Source organism: Lissotriton vulgaris, chromosome 6 (genome assembly GCF_964263255.1).
Source record: "Lissotriton vulgaris chromosome 6, aLisVul1.2, whole genome shotgun sequence".
NCBI classification, from domain to species: Eukaryota; Metazoa; Chordata; class Amphibia; order Caudata; family Salamandridae; genus Lissotriton; species Lissotriton vulgaris.
The window spans coordinates 1,508,879,537-1,508,895,892 of record NC_141694.1 but is presented as its reverse complement, the minus strand read 5'-3'; the positions used below and the strand labels follow the sequence as shown (position 1 = coordinate 1,508,895,892).

The 16,356-nt window shown below is 40.8% G+C and overlaps 1 protein-coding gene across 1 annotated transcript in view; it reads right to left on the bottom strand.

The window, feature by feature from the left end:
- MCM8 (minichromosome maintenance 8 homologous recombination repair factor) overlaps positions 1 to 16,356 on the bottom strand; it is a 334,641-nt gene that overhangs the window by 201,320 nt on the left and 116,965 nt on the right. The window contains exons 7-8 of the mRNA XM_086927685.1: positions 13,593 to 13,791; positions 1,124 to 1,209 (exon numbers count right to left, since the gene is read on the bottom strand). Of these exons, the coding sequence (XP_086783811.1) occupies positions 1,124 to 1,209; positions 13,593 to 13,791 (285 nt within the window). The remainder of the gene's footprint in view (positions 1 to 1,123; positions 1,210 to 13,592; positions 13,792 to 16,356) is intronic.

Genomic DNA, 16,356 nt, shown 5'->3' with positions numbered 1-16,356 from the left:
GGGATCCTCTTACTGTTGCCTCTGCCATAATGGAGCACTATTTCTTGATGTAGGCATATCCAATTCGAACTATACTTTGAGGGCTACGCACACACTCCACAAACTGTAATAGGATCAAAGCCAGGCAGGCTGAATCAATGGTAGTCGGTGTACTTCATAATAGATCTTTTATTTTTACTTCAGTAGGGAGTACATGAAAATTACAAACACTTGAGCAATTTGCAGATCATTTCAGCTGTGTCCAGAGCCACCTCTGTACCCACAATTTTCTCTCACTTCTCTGAAAAGCTTCAAAAGGAGCTAGTAGGTCATTAAATGCCAGATGTATCACCAAAATCAAATAGAATGCAACAGTAGCCTGTCTGCTACTCATTGTATGCAACACAGGTCGAGTAAAAGTATGAAAAAGATGTATAAAAGAATTATGAAGAAAAAAAAGCGCCTCCCCTCATAAACTGAAGTGTAAATTAAAGAGGGTCTCATTGGTGGACATCTGATATTAAAACACCTAGCATTTTACCAGTGGACTATAAAGTAGTTCGTCTGTGATCACACTGAACCTTTGCACAACAAATGGAGAAAAGGCTTTTAAATATAACATCTGGCTAATATACAAATGCAGTTATGATTTTGCTTGAAAAAGAGAAACTTACTGTTCTCGCCAACAACAACCATTTGTGCGGATAACATTACAGAGAGCTGCAGAACAGCTTGAAAATCCACCCTCTTTAAAAGGGTACAACACAACCTTTCATATTTAGTCATGATAATTACTTCGCTTTGTTGCAACTCTTTATACTATCCCTTTCAATGCAGTAGTTGTTTACCTCATTTCCATAATATTTACAATGTGGCTGACAGGAAGGACTCACCATGCCAAGATTAAAAGAATTTAAATGAGGCTTCTATTGACAAAAGACGTCAAGCTTTCAAAAGCTTGCAATCGCCTTGGCTCATAATAAAAACAGTTTCTTTGTAAAGCATCCTTTGATCCACAGTATTCCTTTTTTACAGGGGTGGGGGTAAAATAGAATACACAATTATAACCGTTGGATGGTGTGTGGCTACTCCAAACTATTACATTTATATGCGGATTACGTTTCTAAATTTAGATGCTGCTTACTTGATAGATTGCCAGTCAACAGTAGTGGTGAGAGGTGAACTTCTGTTAGGAGTAAATTGTCGTCCATGGCACGCTGGCACAGGGCACTGCAATATAAATAATGCGATTTAGTATTTTCACAAATTGAACATACTCATTACGATCGAATATTCTAGACTTTAGAGCCTGTCGTGAAGGTCTTCTAATCATCAAATTAAAAAACATAAAAGCAGTAATAAGAATGCGTTGTCACCGAAATTCAAGTTACAAGCGTGGCTAATACAGTACACTAAATATACATATATTCTTTAAGGAGGGGATACACGGCATACAAATTAAATTTCAAAGTAACTTTGAAGAGGAAGTATTACACAATATTACATTCTCACGAAACGAGTGAACACGTTTCCAGCAGTGAATGACTATCCCTGTCAATTAATGTGTTTTAGAGACATGACATACAAATAGTGACGAAGGAACAGCACCCATACATTTGGTAATAATATTAATAGGAGTAACTATTTTAAGATTGTAATAAAAACTTTATTTTGGCAGGTAAACAAATCGAGCTAAAAGATTAGCCCTGAAAAATCAAGTTTATATTTGAAGTGTTTTTACATATAGACTTCGTAAACACTGGTAACGTAAAAATAGGTTGTCGGAAATTGGGTTTCTGGTTGGCAGAGCTATGCCCCCTGTCCAAGCAGGAATCACAACCCTAGTCAGGGTAAGTCAACAACGCGCCGTAAATTAGCCTGTGCTGACCCTCTGGTAGCTTGGCACAGAGTGGTCAGGCTTAATTTAAGAGGCAATGTGTAAAGTACTTGTGCAGCACTTCAAACAGTAACACAAAAAACTCCACACCAGGTTTGAAACGTATATTTGTATGAATAAAACAAACATAATGACAAAAATCCAATAAGTAGAACTGGAGTAATGAATTTTGAAATAATAAACAAAAATCTAGTGCTTAAAAGCATAAAGCGCCAACCAAGGCTATCTGGTCGAGCTAGACCCGGTCAAATCCTAAAGTTCAGGCCGACCAGTCGGATACAGGGACCAGCCTAGGCTCGCTGAATGGTACCTTGTTTTGCATCGACGACTAGGGCAATGTGGGGAGCAGAGGAGGCGATGCGTCGATGCTTTGAAAAAGGAGGCGATGCTTCGGTTCCGAGCTGCGCATAGTCGAAGATGCATCAGGAATTGAGGCAACATATAGCTGGCGATGCGAGGCAGTTGATCCTCAAACCTGTGGTGATGTGTCAGCCTCAAGAGAGATGCGCTGGTTCAGTGCGGCGCAACAGTGTCTATGCAGTGGTTTTTGCTGAAGGAGCACTTTATACCCACTTCAAAGGACCAAAGACTGGGTAGGCACCACTTGGCAGGGCAAGACTCTAAGACTGAAGAGTCCAGGTGCTGTAGCAGGATGAATGGAAGTCTTTGATGTTGCAGAGACCTCAGGGGGCAAGTTGGCAAGCCCTTGGAGTCACTCTGGGTACAAGTGATTCGGGTCCAGTCCTTCTCAGTCCGGCCAGAGGGTAGCTGGCAGCAGGTCAGCACAGCAGAAAAGCAGTTTTCCAGAACAGCAACCCAGCAGAGTGGCAGTCCTTAAGCAGCACAGCAGTCCTTTCTCCTGCCAGTGTTCACAGGTCCAGTAGTGTACTGAAGTGGTTGCACCAGAAGTCCAGTTATTATACCGAGTTGTGCCTTTTAAGTGGAGGAAGGCTTCAAAGAAGGGCTTTGGAGTGCTCAGAGGTCCTCACTCCCAGCCCTGGCTCCAGACTCACTACACAGGGGTGTGCAGACCTTTGTGAGGGGGACAGGACACAACCTATTCAGGATTAGGTGTGAGGCTGTACCCAGCTCCTCCCTCCCATCCTGTCAGGGTGCCCCACCAAGTCACACCCAAGCTCCCTTTGTGTGTGGCTGTCTAGAGGGAATGCACAAAGTCCAGCTGCCACCCACCCCAGGTGTGTATTGGTGACAGACTGCAGGCACACAGGGCTAAGATCAGAAAAATGCAATTGTTCTAAAAGTACTTGAGAAGCTAAGCTGGAACATAGACAAACCATTTATGCTCAGTCGAAAGTATTTACTTTTTGTTCTGAGAAAAGTTTTTTTATGCATTTTTTATGAGGTGGTCAACAATTCAATAAAAAATGGAGTGACAGATACAGTGAAAAAAGTGCAGTGACATGGGTGAAATAAGCGTCATTTACACATGGGTGAGACAAAGACATATACTGTATTTACAATTTATACAAGAGAAATTATTAATACGGCCAGTATAGCGAGGAATCAAGTGTCTTTGGTAGACTGCATAGTTGCTTGCTACTTTGAAACCAGAAGACCTGATGGAAATTGACCAAAAACTAACATTGACGTTTCGACCCTGACATATGCATGATTTAAGAAAGCGTCATGGCGGGTCTTCTTTAGGACAAGGTGACATAGGTAAGGACAGTCAACTAAATGTGGACAATTAATGTCCTACTGCTGCCTTAAAGGGTGCCAGAGACCAACCGGTAATCTGAATGATTCAGGGAGGCGTCCGAGTAATATTCAGGTACATAATCCACCTGGGATGGTGTTGAATCCAACTTGCGTAAAACCTCAAAATTATTCAGAGGTAAAGCCGTTTGTGATCTGATTTGAAAATATTAATTCATGAGCTGACAACTGATTGTTTTAATAAAATGGCTCAAATTACACTATCTGAAAATCAGGAAGTATGGCTATGCACCATAGACGTGAAAACGCTTTACACCTCCATCCCACACGATTCAGGTCTTGAAGCAGTAGAATTGATGTTACTACAATCAGAACTTGACCATGATTTTCAAGTGTTTCTTATACAATTATTGAACTTTTCACTTTACCAAAGTTACTTCAAATTTTTATCTACAACTCACTGGTACTTCAATGGGTAATTGTGCAGCTCCCAGCTATGCGAATATCTTCATGAACAACTTTGAAACAAAGCACATTCTGACTGGAGAGCAGTGGAAACAATATGCACGAATTTACTTGCGATTTATCGATGACATCTTTGTGTTATGGCAGGGTCCACATGACATTCTAATACAAGAATTAGACAACCTCAACAAAATCAATGATCGGATACAATTTACTTACCAAGTAGACAGAACAATGATAGCATACTTGGATGTCTTACTGAAGAATGAACACAACAAAATCACTACTACACTATTTAAGAAACCAACCGATCGTAACAACTTGTTACATTACAAAAAGTCCACCAATTATCCCTGAGAAACAATCTTCCAACTTCCCAACTATACAGGACCAAAAGGATAGTTTCAGATCCTGGAGAATCCGACAAACAAATGAAGGTGATGTTGGAAAAGATTTCAAGAACGGGGGTACCCTCCTGAGATTCTAAAAAAAGCAGAGGCAAAATGTTCAACCAAGACCAGATCTGACTTACTACAACCTGTTCAGAAAGTGGAAACTAAACGGATGGTAGTGGTTTCTAAATATTCTACTAAAAGTCAGGTTTTCAAACGTACCATCCTTACTTATTGGCAAATTCTGGCGTTGGAACCAGACTTCAAAGGCATTTTTCAAGAGAGTCCTAGATTTGCTTTCACGAGGAGCCGAAACATTTTGGTTATATTAAAGACTACAAACACAACAATGTCAGCCACCCAACACAAAGGAACACAGCCTTGTCACAATTGCAATTATTGTAATTCCATTATAAAAGGAACCAAGATCAATCACCCATGAAGTGGGAAAGCAATTGAGTTAAAGGTAACGGCAGCCTGCGACTCCAAGAATTTAGTGTATCAATTGAAATGCCCGTGCGGCCTTGTTTATGTTGGAAAAACCATTAGAAAGATTAAAACGAGGTTAGTTGAACATAAGAGCAGCATTAGAAGGAACAATGAAAAATCTACGGTGGCATTACATTTCAATGAACGCAGACACAATGTTTCACAATTACAATTCATGGTGTTAGAGACACTTGAGAACATTGAACACTTCGATGTCAATTGTAAATTATTACAGAAAGAGAATGAATGGATTTTCAAACTCGATGCTTTAAAGCCTTATGGACTCAATGACCGCACGGAATTCTCGTGCTATCTATGATGTTAATGTAATCATTGCAGCAATTATTCATAGCAGAAGAAACTTTTCTTAAAGGTTTTCAATTTCATGACTAAGGATAGGCGATGTTATTTTTTTCACCATTTGTTTATTTTTTGTTTATTTTTATTTAGAGTTTACCCTTGTTAGTTCTCCTCGTGTTTTGTTTTATGATGTGGTTGTGTATATCATTACACGCTTAGTCCTCCTTCAGTTTGTTTATACACTTTATACACTTTAAGATGGCCGCTGCCAGCACGTATGTTAGCTTTCAGTATAGCGAGACATCATTTGTGTTTAACCGTGCGCATACCACGTACTTTTAAATGGAGGATTACCGTCTACACGCCTAGTGTGTAACGGAGTGGTTATTCACGCTACGAGGCAGCCGTGAGGCTAGTCCGGTAAGCAAGTAAATATTTCACCGATTTTAGATCTTTTCGCATGAACACGATTGCGTAAAGTAAGAGCAGCATTTTTGTTTATAGCAGCAAGCGTAACATTTCTTATTACGCACTCGTTTTGTGAAACAGAGATAACATTTCATTTTCCGCTGAACACGTTATACCATGCACAGCTGAAAAGCTTTAGAATGTCTTAATTGTTTAGCAGTACGTTATTATTGTTATGATTTCTCTCATCATGTTTCTCATACGATTACCACAGTTTCTATTTACTAGTGCTTGACAGACATGACTGGTTGGTTTATAGTATATATCTTAATGAAGCATTGACTTTCTCCTTTATAGGTAGATGATTGTTAGATTTTTTTTGCAATATGAACAATATGAGTGTGGGTCCTCATTATACCTATTTGTTTACAGATTCCCCTGATGAAGTGCCCTTTGGCACGAAATGCATTGGGACCTTGTGACATATGAATACTTGATGAATTGAATGTGACATACAACATCTCAATTGGAAACGAAAAAATATCAAATAAATACAAGAAACTTTCAATGCAAACCTAATGATTATGTTTTATTGAATAACAAACGCTGGATGATAATGTTTTACACGTAATTAAATCGCGGTAGCGATTTCAATTCGAAGCAGCGCCCAGAGGGTCGCCCTTTAATTTGAAAGGGTGCATTGGTGATTGGTTTTTCTTGAACACCTCTAGGACCACGAGGTGATACCTCCGAGGCACGCTACACCTTGTTTAATTTGAGTACAAGCCTGTGCACAGTCGAGAACTCTGATTGTGTGATAAAATAGTAATAAGCAGTATTTATCACCACTATTCCAAACATACCAACACTACTCCATTCCTATCAGAAATAACCACTGAACCACAAATCAGGGAATTCCCAATGCAAACCTATGAGAGGAGCAGCCTCACAGCATTGAGAAACCAAATAGGCTGTTTGTCACTACAAGGACATGCCACACAGCAAAGGCACATGTCCTACTTTTTACCTACACAGCACCCTACCCATATGGATAATTAGGGCCTACCTAAGGAGTGACCTATATGTAGTAAAAGGGGCACGGTGGCAGTAAACTGCACATGCAGGCTCAGCAGTGGCAGAGGCCGGAGACCGGTTTGAAAGGCTACTGCACCGCTGCAGGCCTTGGGTATATATGTTATACCACTGTACAAGGGACTTGCATGTAAATTAAATATACCAAGCAGGTGTAGACCAATCATACCAAGTTTAAAGGAGAGAGCACATGCACTTGAGCACTGATCAGCAGTGGTAAAGTGCCCAGAGTCATAAACATAAGTCAGGAAAAATTCAGGAGGAAGGCAAAAGGTTTTGGGATAACCCTGCAAAAGGAGGCTTGAAAATCTTGCACAACATTTTGTGAGCTCATGGGGGGTTAGAGTCCTTGTTTACCATTGGTTGGCTTCATAGTCACTCTCAATTGTTTGCTTATCCTTGGTCTCCATGTGCCAGCTTCACTTCCTCTTTGTGTGTTGTCCCTTCCCATGTACTGCTTCCTTGTTCCAGTGTGTACTTCTACTGCTCTTCAGTCGTCGTTGCTTGCCTTGTTTACCCAGTCGTTGTTGCTTGCCCACACCTCTCTTGCTTTGTTTCTATTGCCCCATTCCTGCCACCCACCTCCTGCGTTCCTTCTCCTGCCCATTACAACCCCGCCCATGTTGTGTTGCTTCTACTATCTCTCCCATGTCCCTTCTGAGCAGTGTTGCTTACCCTGTCTCTCCCACCCTCTGGTGCGTTGTGTTGTTTTCCAGGTACCCCTCAAGTATTGTGTTGCTTGGCCCACCGAAATAAAAAAGAGCTATGCCATATCATATCACTGTTTTTCCCAAACTTTCAGCCATGCTGTACAGCCGCTAAGCTTATGTACAACATGGCTAAAAGGCATTGACAAAGCCAATAGCACTCTCATATGCAAGACCTACTAGCTTTTCCAATAGTGGTTTAGTGAGGCCGAGACTGAAAATGAACCTTTATATTTTGAGCTCCAAACACACTTTCATAACTGAGTGTTTAGATTTTGGGGTCAACCATGGCTCAAATGTTCACATCTTTTATTATGGGTAAGCTTTGCCATTCAGATTCTACAGTTTTAGGGGAGCATTTGTCCAATGGGGTCTGCTACGGGCTGTATTTGTGATTGTGAAGCGCAATTCTTACTGGATACATTTGTTGATAAAGAGAAATGAAGGACTATTTCTATCCATGCTCCTTCAGACGCCTCCATTGAGGCATTTTTAACTAGGGTTCTAAAAAATAGTTTAAATAAAATTTCACGTCCTGGCCTTTGCACTGAATCCCAGAGTATGAATTGAGAAACTCCGCTCCCAATTTACAAAAATTCTTTGCAATAAGTCAGAAAATACTATTGAAGTTAACACCTAAGCTTTGAGCGCATTTCTGACTTTTCTGAAACGGTTAGAGAATTCCAGGAATACTTCTGGAAAGTTGAGTCTGCCACAGATTCCCGAAGAAACTGCATGAATATCATGTATAAGCACAGAATGTACTGTTAACCTCTATACAGAACTCTAATGCGAAGGCATATTTAAAGAATGGAAATTGTTAATTTTGTTACTCTGTGGTGAACATATGCTACCCCTTGCAGCATCCCATGCCTGTGCTCCACCAAAAACTATGAAGGAACCTTGTGCCACCATTTCTTTCTTGAAAACGTATGTGCTCCTTCACGACTAAGGGCCGGATTTCGAGGTAGATGAAACTGTAAAGTCCTTTAAATAATTTCTGCAAGAAATACAAACTGGAGTAGAATCCTCTGACTGAATTCCAATCACAACACAACTGTGTAAACTGGCAGGGTAACATTGCCAGAGAGAAAATGCACTAGTGGGCCTAGAAGGCAAATTATAGCTTTCCAGACTTCATGTAGAGTAGTGCCAGGCCCAGGATGTGACAGGCCAGGGAGTGGGAAAAATAGTGGTTTCTGGAATGTGTTTCCTGAAAAAAGCTGCACCACTACCTTTGCCTTCGACGATGGGACTCCAAGCTAGCCAGACTCTAAGGTGCCTTTGTGGGGAGGCCACAGGAGGAAGCAGGAATAGACAAGAAGTGGTCAGAACAAGCGCAAAGGGAATGCCAACAGATGGCTTTAGGGTACTCCTTGCGGATTGGAGAGGCTGAGGAGATTCAGACATTCTTTGCACACCAGGTGCTGAGGAAGAGGAGATTGCTAGGGGATGGGTGGACCGCTAAGAGGGGGAAAGAACATGCCCATGGAGAAGGAGAAGAGGGGTCTCACTTTTATGGTGGACAGGGTTAAACGATGTTGGCCTTTATTAAAAAAATTCAAGGAGGAAAAATCAACAGGGCGTTACCCCAAAATAAGAATCATCAAATCAATGGATAAATAGGTAAGGTGGAAGCGAGGAAAAACAAGGAACTTCCTGTATATAAGGGCACTCTACGAAGTGGAGGATCAAGGGAGAGCCCTGAGGCTGTTAAAGGCTCTTATTTTGTCTTTACAGGCCACCCCTGACTGATCAATTTCAGGACACTGAATATTGAGCGATATGAACACTCAAGAAAGACTCATGTGTGTAAATTTTCATTAATTGCTTTAGATATAATAATAAGTAATATTTCCGGTCTATTAATCATCCAATATAAAGAATTCTGCAGCTAACAGTTATTTGGACCTCATTTGTGAAAACCCCTCAGGGCGGATTTTCTATCCTCGTTGAATGCCAAATCAGGTTCAAAATCTCCAAAGGTTTTCATGGTCAGATATTACTTGTAAAAAGTGTGTGTTAGTGTACAAACGTGCAAGTTTGTGTCTTGTGCAAGTCAGCACCCCCCACCTCTTACACACACCTTGGAACACTCAAACTTTCCTTTGTGAGCAGATGTATTCACAAAGAAATTCAATCACACTAGATGCCCTGTGGAAAAAACCTTGTTTCTAGAATGGGATTATGAATTATTATTGATGTTTTTCAGCACATAAGGCAAAAATAGTCACACAAAACATTTATGAATCGGGCGCTGAAACAGCAAATCTCAGTCATGGACTTGTCTTATGTAGGAAATCCACCTTTTCTGTGTGGCCACCCAAGATTTTTCTTCTTTTCTGGACCCTAATTTATTGCTGGTTTTTAGATGCTGTATACTGGTGCACTGCTGTACAGCAGCCAGTGTTTGTCCTTTGAACTCTAAGACATGGAGACATTGGCTAATCCATGACCCCGAAAAAGGCAAGGCCCTACTTTCACTGTGGCAGGCCTAGCTATCCTACGTAGAAAACTAAAGTACAGATTAAAATACTAATAATATAGCTCGGGAAAGGGACCAGCTAGAAAAATGATTAATTAACTTTTTAACAGGTATTCACTATGCCCCCTATGTAATCCTAGCCATGAAACACTAGAGCATTTATTATTTTTTGTCCGTTTTATGTAAAGCTAAGGAAAACCTGGATCTTCTCACGCCCCAAAAATGCACTTCGTGTTTTTACATCAGACACAACTAGGTGGCTTGTCTTCACATTAACCAGATACTTGCTTTATGCATGGTGGAGAAGTACAAAATTTGGACTGAGCATGTGCAAAGGAAATAGGTCAAACTCTGGGGAAGTGGACTCTAGGTCCCTTTGTTCATTGGTATTGAGTTTTGTGGCCCATGATGAATCAAATGTTATCATATGTTTTAAAGATTTCTTATATTTGTAACATACTCTTATTTTATCTCTGTCAGGGAACTGATTGACGTCCTCTTCTTAATCATATGTTTTAATGTTTCTCATAATTTGGTATATAACTAGTAATGAGATTATGTTTTTTATCTGCATTTGATATGCTATTGTGAATTTGTAGGTTTAATGAGATGTTTTTGTATTATTCTCTCTGTATATGATCACGTTATTGATAAACTACTATTTTTAATAGTTAGTTAAAAATCAAATTCAATGGTGGAGTCAAATGTATGATAAATATTAAGGAGAAAGTAACTTTTAGAAAGTTATATTTTCACTGCCTGAAGTTTCTGGAGGCTAATTAGCATGTTCTCTCCTGTAATAGTCCAGCCAGTGTGAAATGCCTCCCAGAGCCTCAATGGCTGAGACGACTTCACTGAACTCCACAGAATATTCAACCAGGGGGGGGGGGGGGGGGGATCTGGGAACTTAGTCATCCTGTGACAAGAAACTGTCCAATTCTGGTTGACAAGTCTGTTGAGCCACGTGTAAAATGTGGAGCGCAATTGAAAGGGCGAGAACGCAATGCCAACTTTTGTGGATCCCTTGTCTGATTACTGAAGTATCCTGCTTTTGTCCTACCAAACTTCTTTCTCTGGGTTTGGTTTTGTTAGAGTGCCTGCTTCAAACTGCATTTTAGTGTTAGATATATAGGATAACCAAAGATACCTCCATCCATCCATCGGAGCCCAAGTTTAGTATGGCTGAAGACTTCTGATATCTTGAAAATGTACTAACACATGGCACTTTGGGCCCGTTTCAGTACTGCAAACAGGAACTACTGAAAAGTGGATAGGGTTGGCCACAGGAACTTGTTGGTTAGGGTGTGCTCAGGAGTCACCCCATCCACTCGCTGATGCCAAGTGTAAATGTGGCACCTCCAGACACTCACTTCAGAACACTTTATGAACCTGTAGAAGACCAGAAGAGGGCTGGTCCTGCTGTTTGTGACCTGGAAGGATCCTTGAAGGACAGTGCCTGCTCTCTCTCTTCCACCTAGGACCAAGAAGTAAACTCCATGGGTCAGTTGGCTGAGCGCTTGTGCGGGTACAGGGAGTCAACAAGCTGGAAGAAGTTTTTTCCTGGAAGTACTCAGCCGGCCAGTGACAATTAAACCTGTGCTGAACTATTTCATTTCTGATTCTTGATAGAACTATGACAAAGCGACTGTCATTAAATCCATTAACATTATTTAACATTAATTTCATATGTTAAAAATTCATATTCAGCAGTTCAGTTCAACAAAAATTGGGGTAACACGTTAGAGTGCTCTTTAAATATCCAAACATTGGAAATTAAACTAATGAATGCCCAGTGTATGAAAAATATGATAAAGAACACCGGAGTTACAAGGCAAATGAAACATTAGATACTTGGCCTGCTCTTTTTTGATGATTTCGATAACTCCAAATGAAAGAAAAAACACACGTCAACAACTGAATGACTTTACTGCTAAAAGACCCCCAAAATACGTCACTTGGTGTGCCAGAACAGAAGCTGTCAAGATGGTCATCTCAAACCACTATTAATTGCACACTACAAATGCTTCCCTTTCACCCAACTTATCAAATGTTTAAAAAATGCATACCAGTCTATATTCGATTTTATATGGTGCAAGATAAAACCAAGAATCACTATTAATAAACTCTGCCTAATGGAACATCTTGGTGGCATCAACCTACCAAAATGTGAAAAAGTACCACACTGCCTCCCTGGCTAGAGCAGCAAACCTTAACCATTACTCATCTGAAACATATAAACAATGTTAGTTATATGTGGATAAAGAACCATGGGACCCCTACAACATCACAGCATTAGGAACACAATCTTGTAGTCCTCAATCATGGACAACACTATCAAAACAATAAAGAAGATACACCTAAAACACCCAGAAAAATTCCCCAAATGAAATTTATTGTCACTCTACACAACATACAAATTCTAATTGAGGGAATGTTTACCAGCAGCTCACTAGGGAGACTGTCTACAGTTCTCCACTGTACAACATTCGTACAGCACCTTTATCTGGGGTCCTACCCTTGTTCATGCCTAGGCCATACATGAACGGTACCTGATCTATGTTTAATAATATGTGTATTACAGACTGGAAAGTGATGGGGCTCTATGGACCCTTGTGTGTGTGCTGCACAGAACAGTAGTTTGTTCTGTGTTTGGCTAGTGAGGTCCAACTTGGGCAGTACATACATTCTCCTTGCCCCCTTCCCAGAAACCTGGTTGCCTGATGGGTCAGGGAAGTCTACAGGCAATGCAGCTAGTCTCAAACATAGAGATCTTACTTTTAACCCCCTTCCCCAATTTTCTATGTTGTGGTCACCTTCCCTTTGCAATAATAGCAGAGAGAGTTACAAATTGCACCAGAGCCAGTAAGAAATTAGCTTAATGTAGACATTGGGCACAAAACCCATAGAATCTGGTCAACAACAATACAAGAATGTTCTTTCAGGATAGGAGGAGGTAATCTTTTTAAAGAGGCAGCGCCTGCAACCTAATTAAACCATAAGTGGAGTTCAAGCCCTGGACCCCCCTTTTAGCACCTTTTTTCACCATTATCGACTAAACACCAAGGAGACCTGTACACCAGTGCAAGGGAGAAGACGGAAGTATCTCTTTGACTACTACTCTTCCTTCAGAATAGTCTGAAATCTGGCACATTAATTGCTGTGAACTAGGAAGAACAGCACAAGTCTGAGCAGCCTGGAAGGACTTTCAGGAGCCAAGCCTTATGAACTGGACCTGCCCAGTAGCCACTAGGTTGTACTAAATTGGTGTATTAAAGTAAAGTTTAGAGTCTGGTACCCTTCGCTGTATTTAGCTCATGTGCATGATTGCCTGCATGCACGTAGGTCTATGAATATGCCTGCCTGTTGGTGTGCATTTACCTGTGTGTGCAAGCTTGCCTTTCTGTTGTCACCTTGTGCACATAAACTGTACGAAAGCCATACCTTAAGGCTCGGTCAATGCTTGTAAACGAATTGCTGAAAAACAATACCAATGAGAGCATTGAGGAAAAAACAGGACATAAAGTAAAGCATTGATCATTACCGAAGTAAGGATAGGATTTGAAGCAGAGATCATGGTCTTTATAGGAATGATAAGCACTGCAGCAGCGATCTTTAGCTTTGTTGGCTGGAACAATAAGCATTGCAGCAGCAAACATCACCTTTGCAGACAGAAGGGTAAGCGCAATAGCAGCAATCATTACCTTTGTAGGAAGGGTAAATTTTCCATCTGGCAGAGAATGACTTTGCTCCTCACCACACATATTGCACAAAAAGGCCATCTTGGTGCACAAAGGTTTGATGTTACTGACTCGCACAACCGTCCCTCGTAGTGAAACATATTTCCCATAGCAATTCGCCCGAACATTCTTGAGGGGTGTTAGGGGGTCATAGTTGTACACTCTAAAAAAGGGAAAAATAAAATCCATGGCTTACACAAATCTGCATTGGTGAAATAAAAATCAGAGAGACAATTAAAGGTTTTGGGGTGTGCACTTCAATTAATATTTTAAGTATGCGGTTAACTGGAACATATTTGGGAATTCACAATGAAAAGTTTGGCAACCTATATTTTGTTATTTGAATCTATATAACCACACAATCTGCAACTCGTATGGAATTACACTGATTTCCATTGTTTGAGGTTGACTTTTGAAATGGCTCTGAATTCCCATCACAGACTGGAATCTGATGAGGCATGTGAAGACGTGTTGTCTGTATTGGGCCATTGGTATGTTCCTTGATGTTTGGGGGGTCCTACTAGAGGAAATGCATAAGCACCTACTAGGTTGGTAGCATTCCCATTGCCAGGTAGAAGTAATATATATGCAGCTCAAAAACATAAATACGCCCCCCCCCCCAAAACAAAATCACCATAATTTTGTAGTCATAAAGTGCTCTCTATTACCATGGTCAGAAGTGATGTTCCATAAGGACCTAGAATTTGCAGAATTGCATGACAGCTGAGAGAGATGTCAGACAACAAAACACTAGCTGGATGGAGAAGACAAAGGCCTGAGTTTCCCTCGACCATCCCCTGCCTTAATACACTTTCAACCAGACCAGTGTGCAATGAATGACCAAATAACGCATGCGTGAACGACTGCCTATGCTGGGCAACGGTTAATAAATTAACAAGCCCATTGTAGAGCTCTGAATTTTTATATATGGATTTCTCGAAATATGACTTGATTATTAATATGATATGATCTTTAAGTCAATAGACTAGTTGTAATGAGAGATTGTCTCTGCAGATTCTGTAAAGTTGGCATTCTGTTGTTGTGTCTGTTTGAGGTTCACTGAAACATAAAAATCAATAAAGAGATCTGGAAAAAAGTTGCCCAATGATTATTTTTTTACCAAATGCTTTTCAATCTAGAGTCTATGCAATTTACTACTTCACAACCTGTCCATTTCCTACACACTGCAATTTTCTCCATTTTCCACCTTGTTTTGCAAACATGTTGACAAGTAAAACATGCATAACAAAAACCTACAGAATAAATGCTTATTGTAATCATTGCAAGAAGCACCACAAGTAACGAATCTATTATTTTCAGAGAGGACAGAACTCTTGGGTGTTATGATACACAATGTATTCTGAAGTGGTCGGTGAAAATATTCCACTAAATCATGCGATAGGTTACCACAGACATCCAAAGACGGATGCGTACCTTCCATGCTAGAGAAAGTCTAAGCCTCCAAACCCACATATTTTTTTAAAATTACAAGTAGACACACATATTCTTAGTCACATTTTTGCATGGTGACCTGTAGAAAGACTAGTTAAAACGCAACACCTCCGTAAAAATATTCCTACATGTCCTAAGCCCACGAAAGCGGATATATGCTCAACTGAATATCATACGTCAGCCTTTATACTGCAATATTGTATTGCAAACTAGAGAGGTATTTGAAACCTTTCCTCATTTTGGCAGTATGCCTAATCCTAATTACTCACCTTTAAAAAATCCCTAGACACCATTTTAGATCCGCAAAGCTTTCACATCAGTGTGCCCGAGTGGTGGCAGGTGGCACAATGCAGCTGTGAAGTGACCATTCTGCTCCAGAAGTGACAGAGAGGAGCTTCATTTAGGCACCTCCCCTGCCTGCTAGCGTCCATTTCTTTTTTGTCTCTGTCCGTGCCCTTGAATGCAAATCACAACACCAATTCAAGGTACCAGTGCGTAGATCACCAAATTGGCACCTTTTTAGAAAGATAGACCATTCCACAGAACAGGGAGGCAGGTGGACAGTGAGGAATCTGTGGTTCGATTCTGCATCCACTAGGAAGAGCACTACTGAAGATAAGTATATTTTCTGATGAATCCTTCCAACTGCAGATTCCCCATATGTAGAATAGATACTAAAGCCGTACCTCCCAAAGGTTGAGGGTCTCTGGAGTGAGCTCAGACCAAAATGTCCAGCAGGAGTGAATGGGCAAAATGGCCTTCCTGTTGGACCTGGCTGTCAAGGCAGTAGTGCTTTGCAAATATGTACATGGACGCTCACGTCACAGTCGGCAGATATCAAGAACAGGCACAATGCACGCAATGCAGCGGTACATGTCTTGTTGCACAGGTATTCCAGAGGCTACTTCCATAGCAGCCCAATGCAGAGGAGTAACCACCTTGACAAAGCCCGATTTTGTCCATCCATGTCTTTCTTTGCTCCAAGAACCACAAAGAAAGAAGATTGTCCTCCCAATGTTCTTCGGTGCTATCAATTTAGAAGATTAAAGCTATTTTGGGGTCTACCCGATGGAGTTTCTCCTCCTCTTTCGTGGGGTGAAGCAGGGGAAGATTATTGCGAAGGCGATGGATTACCCAATATGAAAAGGCGTCACAACTTTAGGTGAAAAGGCCGCCTCAACGTTGTACATTACGGAAAAAAAAGTTGGTGAAAGCCAGCTGCAGCCAGAGAGTCTCGAGGGCCCTGTTATGACGAGATGAAGTAATCACAACAAGG